The sequence below is a fragment of the Eleutherodactylus coqui genome, chromosome 9, assembly GCF_035609145.1.
Source record: "Eleutherodactylus coqui strain aEleCoq1 chromosome 9, aEleCoq1.hap1, whole genome shotgun sequence".
Lineage (NCBI taxonomy): Eukaryota > Metazoa > Chordata > Amphibia > Anura > Eleutherodactylidae > Eleutherodactylus > Eleutherodactylus coqui.
This window is the reverse complement of record NC_089845.1, coordinates 41683758-41697540: the sequence shown is the minus strand read 5'-3', so window position 1 is coordinate 41697540 and position 13783 is coordinate 41683758. Positions and strand designations below refer to the sequence as shown.

The 13783-nt window shown below is 45.0% G+C and overlaps 1 protein-coding gene across 1 annotated transcript in view; it reads right to left on the bottom strand.

Annotated features, from left to right (window-relative positions):
• Positions 1-12601, bottom strand: part of NQO2 (N-ribosyldihydronicotinamide:quinone dehydrogenase 2) — a 34909-nt gene extending 22308 nt beyond the window's left edge. Inside the window, exon 1 of the mRNA XM_066578934.1 lies at positions 12441-12601. Within this exon, the coding sequence (XP_066435031.1) occupies positions 12441-12447 (7 nt within the window). The 5' untranslated portion in view covers positions 12448-12601. The remainder of the gene's footprint in view (positions 1-12440) is intronic.
• Positions 12602-13783: the final 1182 nt, after the last annotated feature.

Here is a 13783-nt window from a genome sequence, read left to right as displayed (position 1 = left end):
TCTAATATGCGTAAGACCTTATTAAAGAAGACAGAGCCCCTCAAGGGCTGCCGCCGTGCGGATCAATTGATGACGGAGAGACAAGGGTCCCAATTTGTAAAATGTAATAAAACTCTTATGAAAATGTGTGACATCGACCCGCATGGTAGATTACAATATGGGGACTGGGAGGAGGTCTTTAGGACCAAGAAGGGCACCTTGAAAGACCAAGGGTTGCTAGAAAGTGTTGAAGTGAGAAGCAGAGAGACAGTCAGAGAAAGTTAAGTATGTACACATTATTTGTTTAAGAAAGTATCCGTAAGTGAAATGTTGGAAAGTACAGTAAGTGATCAAGAGGGTGTTGGGAGAGTGTCTATTGAAGGTTACATTGGCAGTTAGGTAGGGAGAGAAGTATGGGGAACAAGCAAAGTCGAGAAGAAAGTTACAAAGCATGTGATTTGTTGGCAAAGAGAGAGGAAAAGGTGTATAATATGTATAATCCATACTAGGTGGATATATATATGTGTATATATGTATATATGTGTGCAAATGGTTAACTGAGCTTGCTTTTAGAGGAGAAGGATTATTTACTTGAAGCTGCAGTCTGTGTAGCTTTCCAAGGTCAAGAAGATAACAGCGAGAGAGAATGCAATACTAACCCATATCTTTGCTTGCTTAAATGGAATGGAGGCTTGAAATGAATTTAATTATTTGTACTGTCTTAGTAGGCAGGAAATATAGCAATTTCTAAGGTATAATCTTACTTATACAGGGGTTGAAAATGAAGAACATGTTGCAAGGTCCCAGCATATGTATTATTTATTAGTTCAAATGCAGGGAATAGTTAAACTAAAACAACTCTGTTCAGTTGGTTTTGCATATTCGTAGAGAGATAACAGTTATTTTGCAAAGGTGGGGGCTTTCAGATTTCATTCTAAGCTCAGGGTCACAGAAACTAAAATACTTCAGCGTTTAATATAACATATAATAGCTTCAGTAGATAAGAAAGATAGAATGTCTCAGTCACTCAGCAAACCTTTTTTAACATAATTTGTCAAAAATAGCGCTCATTCACAATCTCATCTCAATAGAATCATGCACTTTATAACATTATAGCACTCACCTCAATGTTTTTCAACTGATGTATGTTTGTTTGTCAAACTTTTTTTGTCTGTGCATCTGTATGTACTGGTACACCTTCACTGGGGGGTGACGGGGCAAACTTGAGCGCCAGGATGGATGAGAGTTAGTGACCCGTGTTCAGGCTGTGATGAATGTAAAATGTGTGATACAGGTATTGACTGGGAATAAAAGTTCCCCCCATGCATAAGACTTTACTTGGTTGTGATGTGGACGTGCAGACTGTAAAGCTTAAATGAAGTTGTGAAAAAAAGAAGCAAGCAGCCAGTATCGAAGGGGTGGAGTTAGATGATGTAAAGGATGTAATGTTTCATCCCTCTTATCCACAAGGGAGGGGGTGAGAATCTTGAGCAGCTAGTAAAAGTTTTTTTTGTTTTTTTTCCCTCTCTCAATTTTGATAAGACATTGCATGCAGGAACAGATTAATAATGAATTTGCTTAAAGGATATCACATTTCCAATATTAATAGATGTTGATTATTCTGCCCTGATGTAACTCATGTCTCTGTTATTGGTGCTAACATCTTACAGGCCTTATCTGCGTCCATCAAATCTTTTTACAATGTTGTAATACCTAAAACCCGGCTACTCTTCTTACAATTGAGTACCCTGGTTCAAAGGGGGGGGGGGGGAGGAGAAGGCATAGGTGATCTAGGTATTGCAAATCAGCCATTTTTTACATTTTTTCCCAACAAGATTCTGATCTTTTTGAAATAGAATACCAGCCTGATTGTCTAGCATTGATGCAACAAGAAAATTTAAGTTTTAAAAAGTTACTGAAAGCCCTTGTTAACAATGCATATTTTGAGCTGTTTTTTATAGATGGTACCAGGGTGATTGACGACTCCACACTGGATATGCAGTGGTCACACAACAAGATGTCCTAAAAGCAGAATGCCTCCGCATGTCGCAGCACAAGAAGCGGAACTAAAGGCCCTCACTGAGGCGTGTAGAGTGGCAGAAGGTAAGACGGCAAACATTTACACTGACTCCCGGTATGCATTTGGCATAGCTCATGATTATGGCCCAATATGGAAGGCCAGACAGTTTTTTACCTCAGTAGGACAGCCAATTAAGAATGGTGCCGCGGTGCAGAGTCTTATGGAGACCCTACTTCTACCTGACAAAGTGGAAAGCTCACACCAATTCCTACACCGGAGAAACGAGAGGCAATGCCATCACAGATCACACAGCAAAGGCAGTGGCCCTCAAGCCGTGGAACAAAAGAAGAAAAGAAGAATTTAACAATAACTTTGGACTTTGACTAAACTTTGGACATTGACTAAAAACTTTGGACTTTGATAAAAACTTTGGACTTTGATAAAAACTTTGGACTTTGATATGCTAAAGACTTTACAGTTACAAGCCAGCAAGGAAGAAAAGGAAAAATGGACTAAAAAGGGACGGCGTATGGCGAACAGTCAACAGCACTTGCCTACCACTGTCCCTGTGCCCCCATGATGGCCCAGCTGATGCACGGAAAGACGCACCTCTCAAAGCAGCAATGATGTCGACGCTTGAACAAGGACGGGTGGCTCCTGGGTTTTCTGTAGCTGCTGCATCATTTGTCCAATTTTGCATGATCTTTGCCGTAAGCAGCAGGGCAGAAGTAAATTTGCCACATCACACTTGCCTGGGTCACTCTACCCATTTCAGGGATTGCAAATTGGCTACACTCAGCTCCCACTTGTTGGGAAGTATGAATATGTGCTTGTTGTTGATTTCTTTTCAGGTTGGAGACCTACTCTGTTACCAAAGTAAATAAGCAGGTAACCGCACAGAAGCTCATGAATGAGGTAATCTGCAGATATGGGGTACCGGAAGTGATTGAGTCAAAGAAAGGTACAAACTTCACAGGTGAAATAATGCAACACATCATGTCTGTTTTGGGTATATTCCAGGCTTTTCACACACCCTACCATCCACAGAGTAGTGGGAAAGTAGATACAAAAGGCAATGAAGAAAACGGGCAAATTTTGAATTGAGTGTCTTCTATTAGTTTTTCTTTTTCTTAGGAGGATACATGCCACAGTAGCCGAGTTTGGGAAATGATTTTCTTGTTAATTTTGTCATAGGCCTCTCCAAGGAATTGTCAATAATGCATTCTGCAGTCTCTGCTTTTCTCCCAGGTCCTACAGATGAGTGTCACAATCTGAAACCAGGTGACAGGGTCTATGTGAAAAAGTTTGAGAGAGAAACCCGGTTTAAAGGTCCTTACCAGATGTTGTTCACCACCCCAAACTGCAGTCAAGCTCGAAGGAAAGCCCACTGGGATCCACACTTCGCACTGAAAGAACTCATGATCCTGCATATCCTTTACATGCTATAATGTGGTACAATTCCTCCAACACACACCTTTGACTACTGTACACTAGCCCCGTGTATCAGGGATCAGAACAAATTAATACAATCAAATGTGCAATATGAAGACTACACTGAGGGTGAGAATCCAACTCCGCATCGTGCTGAGAGAGAAGTTGACGCTCCAGATGGTAACTTTGATCCACATGTACACATAGATGTAATAGGAGTGCCAAGGGGGGTGCCAGATGAATTTAATTCTAGAGATCAGGTCAAAGCAGGTTTTGAGTCCTTATTTGCTTTTGTCACTGTTAATAATAATGTAGATTGGATGAATTATATCTATTACAATCAGCAGAGGTTTGTAAACTACACCAGGGATGCTTTGCAAGGGTTAGCTGACCAGTTAGGGCCCACTGCATCCATGGCGTTCCAAAATAGAGTGGCCCTGGATATGATTTTAGCAGAAAGAGGTAGGATATGTAACTTCCTGTACGTATATTATCCCTTTGATCAAAAAGAGTATGAGTAAGGGACTGGATAATGTGACACCAACGTTTCCCTTGTTTGAAAAAGATGACGAGCCAGTTCCGATAATGCCAACTACATACGTTACCAGAAGAATGGAGAAATGTACTAGTACTGCGCCTGCCCCGATCTCCTAAGATGAATTGTCAGTGGAATTCCCATTTGCCTAGGGATAGTGCAGAAGACCTTAGGTTTGAGCGAGGGCACACCCTGTGGGGTGTTAACTTGTACAGATAGAGGGTATGGATGCCCAGAAATGAGCCCAGGGAATCCATGGCCTCCCTCTGAGGTGAGGTAGGGATCCCCCCTCCTAGGAGTAGGGACTTACGGGCAGTGGAGAAACCCTGACGCAAGGGAGAGGCGACCGAGGAAGAGTGCAAGGCCTGGTGCTTGATCTCCATATAAGTTTTTAGGGGAGTTTGTGAGGGTATATGTATATATTGCCATATGTTTTTTATGCTTTTATACCTGTATGCAAGTTCTATTCAAAGTTAAAATGAGAAAAACTTATATGTCGCATGACAAGTACAGTGGTGCCTTGACATACCAGTTTAATCCGTTCCGAGAAAAACTCGTATGTCAAAACAATGACATCGTTGAATGGCTGTGATTGGTTAATCCAGCGCAGGCTTTCGTTGGCTGACACCGTGCTGAGTTAACCAATCAGAGGTTTAGCTTACTGGAGGCGGGGCATTCAAGCCTGCACCCAGAAAGCAATGCTCTGTAGGGGGTGCAGGAGGGTGCGACAGCCTGCAGCAGCGCCACAGACCATCGCGAGGACGAGACGCTGGCAAACGGTGGGTATAGACCCCCCCTGAGCCTCAGCTTGCAAGTTTTGACTTGCAAGCAGGCTCGAACCCAAGTTTTTGCTTGTAAATCAGAGCAAAAATTCGGGAAAGAGCCTGCTTGCAAGTCAAAAAACTCGCAAGCTGAGGCGCTTGCATCCCGAGGTACCACTGTACAAGAATACAAATTATACATCCACAAGTAAATATAACACCTGGGCGGTCTAGCTTTCCAAATACAGTAGCCTTTCTTCAAGGGTATATTCACACAAAGCAGTTGAGGTGCAGTTTACAACTGCTTAGGCCCCTTTTCCACGGGTGTTGCGGTATGAAAAAGTGAATGCAGTGATGTGGGGGGGGGGGGGGGGTGTCATATTTTTTATAGGTGAAACATTTTACACATTTCACTTGTAAATAAAAATAAGGGAGATGGAATAATACCTCCACAGTGCCACCTATTGAAAGGCAGCATTTCTTTAAGCCAAAGCTAGACTCTTTATACAAGCCTTGTAACAATGACTGGGAATTAGGTGACAATAGGTTGCCACTAGAGATGAGCGAGTATACTCGCTAAAGGCAATTGCTTGAGCGAGCATTGCCTTTAGCGAGTACCTGCCCGCTCGAGACCAAAGGTTCGGCTGCCGGCGTGGAGGAGCGGTGAGTAGCGGCAGTCAGCAGGAGGGAGCGGGGGGAGAGAGGGAGAGAGAAATCTCCTTTCCGTTCCGCCCCGCTCTCCCCCGCAGCTCCCTGCCCGCCGCCGGCACCCGAACCTTTCGTTTCGAGCGGGCAGGTACTCGCTAAAGGCAATGCTCGCTCGAGCAATTGCCTTTAGCGAGTATACTCGCTCATCTCTAGTTGCCACCTATTAGGTAAGACCCTCTGGAGGTATAATTCCATCTCCCTTATTTACATATTACCCAGAGGAGCGTGCATGGCCATTTGAGTCTCCTCACTAACCTTCTAGGTGCTCTCCCTAAGGAGAAAAGATAGCGTTTCTGACTTGTAAATGACATGCAGCCGATTACATGTGGTTTTTTTTCAGATGCGATTTTCAACCACACCTCCACCGCTGTGTGTGAATATAGACCTCATGCCCACGTCCGGGTCGCATTCTGACTGCGAAATCTCACAGCAGAATCAGAGCCTGTGCCCTGGCAGTGACCCCTGCGTACCTGTCACTTCTCTTTCCTCTCTGCTCTGCGGATGTGCTGGCTGGGGAGCTGCCGCACATGCACAGTGCAGAGAGTCACACCGGCGATGACGCGGATCCGCCGCGACTCACAGCTGGTACTGCAATGGAAGCTGTCCCTGCGAGCCTCGCACTAGAATAGGAAACGCTGCAATTTTCCCCAGTGAGCAGAAAAATCGCAGTTGATTTCCGCTTGTGGGCATTGAAAACCGTTTTCCTTGCATGTCCTATGGGGAGTATTTGCTGTGAGATCCAGAGATGAATGCTCACTCCGGTTCCTGCAGTGCAAATACGGTCATGGGCATTAGGCCATACTCTTATTTGATCTTCTCATGCACTGTCACTTGTTATACACAGGTAGATATGTCAGCACACATCTTTACCTTTCTTTCGTCTGTTATTTTGATGCAGTTTTTTTTAGCCGAAGCCAAAAAGAATGGAAAATATAAAGGAAGGACTTACACTTCTCCTTCCAAAGCAAGAAGTGGATCCAGCAGGCTCAAAAATCTGCATCAAATACTGCCACAAAAAAACCTATGTCTGAAACAACCTTAAAGGGGTTCTGTCATTAAAAAAATTAAAAAAAATTCTATACTTACCTATTCCTTCTCTGTCAGTCAACTTACCAGATCTTCACCTCCCCTATTTTTGTCAGGGTCAGTAAGGAATGGAAGACTGAAGGTCCAACCCCCTCCCCTGTCCCTACCTACTTGCCGCCCTGGGCGGCAGTCCCTACTCTGCACTGATGGGGACCCCAGGACAAGGACAGAAGAGACCAGGTAGCCAGTGAGACAAAAGTACCAATAACAGAGGACTAGAGTGCCAAGTAACCAACTAAGAACAAACAAGGAACAGACTAAATCAAAGTCGGAGAGAAACCAGAGCGGGTGTAGCTGGAGAACAAGTAAACACTGGCAGGGACTGACAGGGTCTATGAATATAAATACCAAAAGCCCCGCCTAGGTCGGGGCGGGACTTGGTGACACGCTGGCTGGTAATGCATATAGACCAGCCCTCCTCCAGCCACGCCCCCTAACAGAAGAACTCCGAGTCCGGCCGCAGACGCTCCGCCCAGCAGTGCCACGGACCCCACTCCCGACCTCAGATCGGACACCAACCCGACCAGGCGACCCCTGGGTGACACCACAACGGCCCCCGGCACGCCACCATGCCCACGCCACATGCCCCCTCTGGCAACCGCAAGTCTCCTCCTAACAATCTTCTTCTGTCTCCTGCAGTCCGGGGGGATGGGGAAAAATCACCTCACCTCCAGCTTGTTGATTCTTCTCCTTCCTGTAGGGTTACACACATTGTCTTCTTCCTGCCAGCCAATATACATTACATCACAGCTCACAGGCCAGCAGGGGGAGTGTCGATCTACTTCAGACTGCTCATGTGAGCTGTCTCGACAACAGATCAGCATTACTTCCTAGACAGTGAACGCTACAGCACAGGGACGTGATCCTTCACTGACCTGCAGGAAGAGAATGTGAGGAATGCCAGCTTCATAACAAGCCGGTCGGCATGCCGTGAGGTGACCTGGGGCACTGCAGAAGCTCAGCGAAGAGAAGATGTGGTAAGGAGACTGATGGGGGAGAAATAAGGGAGTATAGAATTTTTTTTATGACAAAACCCCTTTAAGGCTAGGTTCACACAGGGCAGATTTGCAGCAGGTATTTCCTGCAGGGGACCTCAGGAACCATGCCGTCAGAACTGATGGGGTCCCTAGAGTTCTTGCAGAGCAGTGGGGACATGGCCACACGGACAGTGCTTCAGATCCGGTGAGCGCATATCTGAGGGTGCTAGGGAGTGTAGCAGGGCAGCAGAGTGGTCAAAGCAGCACCCCCCGGTCTACAGCGCCGTTTGGTGTATAGCGCTGCATAACCCCGCCCCCATATGACCAAAGCCCTACCCCTGCCCCGCCCCCACCCCGCCCTGCCGGGCCATGGAAAAATTATCTTGCTTGAGGCCAGTCCCTGGAGGGAAAAGGGTTGGGGACCACTGTTTTAGAGAAATCCAGATATACGAGATCAATAGACTCTCCCAGGTCCAGCCTACAACCTACTTCATCATAGAAGCTGATCAGATTGGTCTGGCATGATCGACCCTTCATGAACCCATGCTGGTGTGGAGTTATACCATTGTTCTCCTTGAGGTATTCCAGGATGGCGTCTCTCAGAAACCCCTCGAATATTTTTCCAGTTACTGAAGTGAGAGTTACCGGCCTGTAGTTACCAGGCTCACTTTTGGACCCCTTTTTGTATATTGGAACTACATTGGCAATGCGCCAATCCAGTGGTACAACCCCAGTCTTGATAGTGTCAAGACCAAGAAAATTGCGCAAGATTTGTGCATTACAAGGCGCATTAATATGAACCCCAATTCTTTGATCTCATCGTGGTGCGGGTAAAAAATAAATAAAAAAAATTGTGGCATGTCCCATTTTTAGGCAATCCCTTGGAATGCATCACCCATTGTTTTCAATGGAGGACGGCAAAAGCATTGCACAGCATGCAAGGTGCACGCAAGTGCAATGCGATGTAAGGTTTCCAATTTAGAACAATGGGAAACACATGCTGATCCCAGAGGATCGCTACTTTCCTGAAGCGATACGAGGAGTTTGACACAAAAATGCCTTGCATCCACAGGGAAATCATACATTCGAGAGCGCGATATTTGGACCGAGTTTCGCGGCCGGATATCACTCTTACTTGTGTGAAATTAGCCTAAGACCACTCTTACACATGCGTTCTGTTAAATTTTGCTTGGGAACGCAGCATTTTACCGCAAATTCGAGCTGCATTTTTTTAATGCACATAACAGCATTTGACAGGGCTTTTTAACACACCCCATTATTGTGATGAGTGATGGGGTGCGTTAAAAAAACACAAAAATACTGGAAGATAGAACAGACAGTGCTTGAAAATCGCAGTGTTATCCAAGAACTTTGTACTGCGGTTAGCGCGGCGCTAATCGCTGTAAAAAGGGGTGTGTGTGAGTGTGGCCTCAGGGTGGATCCTTTCACACCCCTGTTTATAAGATGTACAACTGCGGTTTTTGCTGCACTGTTTTGAGTCAAAGCAAAAAATAGATCCAGCAGGAAGAAGTGCAAGTCATTCCCTTAGATTTCTAAATTTATTTTTGGCTATGGCTCAAAAAAACTGCATTAACAATTACATAGTAATAGAGATGAGCGAACGTACTCGTTTCGAGTAATTACTCGATCGAGCATCGCTATTTTCGAGTACCTGGCTACTCAGGTGCAAAGATTTGGGGGGCGCCGGGGAGCTCTCTCTCTCTAACTCTCCCGCCCCCCGAATCTTTTCACCCGAGTAGAGAAGTACTCGAAAATTGCAGTGCTCGAGTGAAAAAGGGGCGTGGCCGAGTACATTCGCTCATCTCTACATTGTAACATAGTATGTTAGGCTGAAAAAAGACAAATGTCCATCCAGTTCAGCCTGTTTACACCCCCCTTGTTGATCCAGAGGAAGGCAAAAAAAAACAACAATGAAGCAGACGATAATTTAGCCCATTTGGAGGAAAAACTTCCTTCCCGACTCCATAATGGCAGAATAATCCCCGGAGTAACGTTTGAAGGTTCCTACCTGATTCCAAGACCCAGATTAACAACCTATGTCTATATGCTGTAATATGATAGTGCTTTAAAAAGACATCTGATGATGATCCGTCCAGTCGCATCCAATCTTCGGTCACTTTATGAATCAATGTTCTCTAAGCGTTTCTATCTTTCACGGCTTCTTTCAGTTCAGCGATTGACATGTTGGTGGTGGCCTTGATTGTATCTCGCCATCTTGTTCTTCGTCGTCTTGATCCTCTCTTCCCACTGACCTTGCCGAGCATCAGTACTGTTTGGTGGCCATAAAAAGAGCCGCTGTTTGATGATTTTGACCTCTAGTGATATTTTCGGTTTTCGCGATCTAATAATACCTTGTTTGTTGTCATGGCGGTCCAAGGTATCCGCAGCATTCTCCACCAGCACCAGAGCGCAAACGCATCAATTCTCCTTCTGTCTGCTTTCTTGAGCGTCCAACTCTCACAAGCATACATCGTTATGGGAAAGACGATTGTATTGACCAGTCTGGTTTTTGTTGCAATGTTAATATCCTTGCTTTTCCAGATCTTTTCCATTCCTTGCATCGCATTTCTACCAGGTGTGATCCGTCTCTCGATCTCGGGTCCAGATTACTCATTGTAATCGATTTTGGGTCCAAGGAAGAAGAAATCTTGGACCAACTTGACTACTTCGTTGTTAATTTTTATGTTCACTGTACCGTTGCTTATCGCAGTCATGACTTCCGTTTTCTTGTTGTTGAGGTACAGTCCCATGTGTTTGCTTTCCTTTTGCACCCATTGATAAGGTATTCCAGGTCCCTTTCAATTTTTACACAAGCAGGGTGGTGTCATCTGCATTTTCAAATAATACGTAGTCCTCAAAACCCATTGATTTATATTGGGCCAGTCATACATGTGGTTTTTTTCACATGTGCATCATGCACATAAAAAAAGGGAGCATATGCTGTTTCGGTGCGTAATACACCCGTTATAGGTTATGGGGGGGTTAAACTATGCAGTAAATGTGCACGTTATATGCATATTTAACTGTGTACTGCGTACAACGTGCATGAAAAATACTTTGCATAGCACACAGTCCTCATACGCTCATGTGAGTGAGCCCTCACACCCCTAGTGTCCCCTGCACACTTCCAGGTAGCACTACTTAGGACAGGGATTGATGGCAGAGATCTTGTGTTAGTGCTACCTGAAAGCGAGCGCGAATGGACTGCAGAGATGCAGACTGATGTAGCAGTGAAGCAAAAAGGGCGAGTATAAGAAGTTGTTGTTTCTTCCCCCTTTCTTAACCCCATTCCTGGCACCCCTGTTGGACATGTCTCCTGCCGCCTGGGACAGTGGGACAATCCCCAAACTCTGGGACAGTCGTAAGACATAGCTCAATGCAACCAGTGCAGCTCATTAATGATTACTGATTGTTCGAAAATGGATGCACAGTTTAAAGGGAACCTGTCATCTCCCAAAACTAAGTTATGGTGCTGTTAGGGGGTGGGGTGGGGGTGACAGGGAACCCGGTAAGTAATATTTATAACTTAGTTTATGACCCTGTAGAGAGGTGACAGGTTCTCTTTAAGGGAATCTGTGCAGCTATACACAATGAGCAGTCAGACAACGGTAGCCTACAGCAAACACAACGTGGGAACCTACTCTTACATTGGTTAAAAGGACCTTGTCTCCTCCGAAGAGCACCATTAACTAAGTTAAAGGGGCCTTCCAGGCAGCGACGCTGCGTTACACCAGGGTTGGAGTGGAACCTGCTGCTATGTCCCTTGTGTAGTGTCCGGTGCTGAAAATTGCAGGCGCCTCTCTCATTGAAATCAATGCGAGCTGTGCTTGCAATTGCGTCTTTTTACAAATAAACATACCCTGTCAGTAACATACGCTGATGTGCGCGTAAAAAAAGCATAGCACTGTTGAGGCGCGCACAAATGCTCATACGCTTGTGCGAAGGAACCCTTAAACATCAATCATTCAGTCCTTCTTATTCAGTAGTATGGTAAACTGAACAATCCTGTTATAAAGCTTTTTTTTCTTTGTGTTTAAACCGACCGAGCGAACGTGCAAACTGTCATAATGTGCTCAGGTCAAAATTTTTCTCGTTAGATGTAAAAGCGCCCTGACTTAGACCGGCTGCACAAGACCGGATTTGCATTGCGGAATGCGGGGCGGGCGTCCGCCTCCAAGTTCTGCAGCAAATACCGCCCATAACATGTAATCGAAAAGCGCCTTTTTCCTGCACGTGAGCATGCTCCATTCTTGTCAATGGAAGCTGTCCGACCACTGGCTGTCTGCAATTAACATTCGTGTCATCACCTAGCGACGGCGTGGGCGAATCTCTACTGCACATGTCAGACGGTGAACCGTCTGGACCATTCGCACTACAGAAAAAAAGCAGACGATTGACAGGTACGCGGAGTCACTGGCCAGGCACAGGGTCAGATTCCGCTGCGGGATCCTAGTCGTGTGCAGCCAACCTTAGTGCAGCTCACCTTACCACTAATGTATCAAGGCTCAGGCTTAACGGATAAAATATGCTGTGCTTAAATTGTAGGTTTCCAATGCTAAGATACAGTCCCCTATAGTATACATAACCGAACAGCCTATTGCAAAAAGGTCTAAATCTGTTGCCCCGTGCATAATGTAACGACAAATGTATATCTGCAGTTATGACAAAGCAAGACACGATACTGGTCAGAGCTCCCATCTATGGATGATGGAACATTAAAATGTTACCTTTGAAACTATCCACCACTAAGAAGTTCCCTTACCTGACAATGAAGAATACAACTAGTTTCCTTACCTGACAATGAAGAATACAACTAGTTTCCTTACCTGACAATGAAGAATACAACTAGTTTCCTTACCTGACAACGAAGAATACAACTAGTTTCCTTACCTGACAATGAAGAATACAACTAGTTTCCTTACCTGACATGTTAAGGGTCCGTTTTGTATCCAATGGGTCTTGCAATGTATCAGTCTTTGTTTATCAAATAGCAAATGTATCTATTTTAAGGCTTCTAAATGTAAACAAGGCAGCCAGTCAGTTACATTATATCATCCTTGTGGATAGAGACGTGCATGCAGATAAATCCGGGAGGCAGCCTACTGCAGGTCCATCCATCCAATGCACAGAGCATGTTATCACTGGATCGACTTTGGTGCTTTATACTTCATGCTGAATTGCATTCCCTGGGAAACAAGAGCGGTGCACTTCAGTTCCCATCCTCTTCCAATGAATTACAAATGACAATAGATAGAGTCGAGCTATGCATGGTTTATACCCTACACTAGCGGTCAGGTTAGCAGCTTAGTGACAATAGATAGCGCTCTCCGGTTTGCACCCTATACTACCATAGCGGTTAGCATTTTAGTGGTTCTTTTTTAGAATCCTATGTAATACACAATAGCTGCAGCAACAAAAAAAAAGTCAAGGCTCTTAGTTAATCACTGAAGCGAATACTCCCATTCAATCTGCTGGAGTTTTCAGCTCTTTGGAATGTATTAACTAAACACTTAAAATAGCTTAATCCTCAAAAACAAAGGGATAAAGGCAAAGGCCTTTCAGTTGCAGTTCGTACTCAAAAAGTTAATTAATAACAATCAGCATCAGATTGTATTGGCTAGATATTGGTGATATGAATCCCGCATTGCAAAACAGTATGTTGTTTATGTCTAGTTGGATATGTCATTTCTAGCATGCTCTGTTATGGTTCCAACCTGATTGAAATTGTGGTTATCCTTTATTTTGGCAGTTGGCCCAAATTTCTGAACTCGAAGCTTATCTGCTTTCCAAACTACATGTAGCTTATTAAAACTGCAAGAAAAAGTTTCTTTTACCTTAAGGTCTCATGTCCACGGGGAAATTTGGGCCCGCACAGATTCCCCGTGCAGAATCCTGCAATGGGTCCCTCCTGGCCCCCCAGACATGAGGCCAAGAAGACAGATTATACTTACCTATGGCCACGGATTATGCGTGTGGGATACCCACGCGTTTTTTAAAAGTCTATTTTGCCCGTAGACATTGGGCCTAAAGGTGGTATCCAGGCAGTGCCCGCCATGATATGCTGGGATCGGAGTGGAAGCATAGCTCCGGCCCCTGTTTAGGTGCTGGCGTTTGTAATTATAGGCATAACCCTCATTAAAATCAATGGGGTCCCAACCTAAAATTACAAGCACCGGTACCATTGATTTCAATGAGAGTTGCACTTGCAATTACGGCCACCACACAGGGTTGGAGCAGTGTTTCCTCTCCGACCCCAGTGTATACC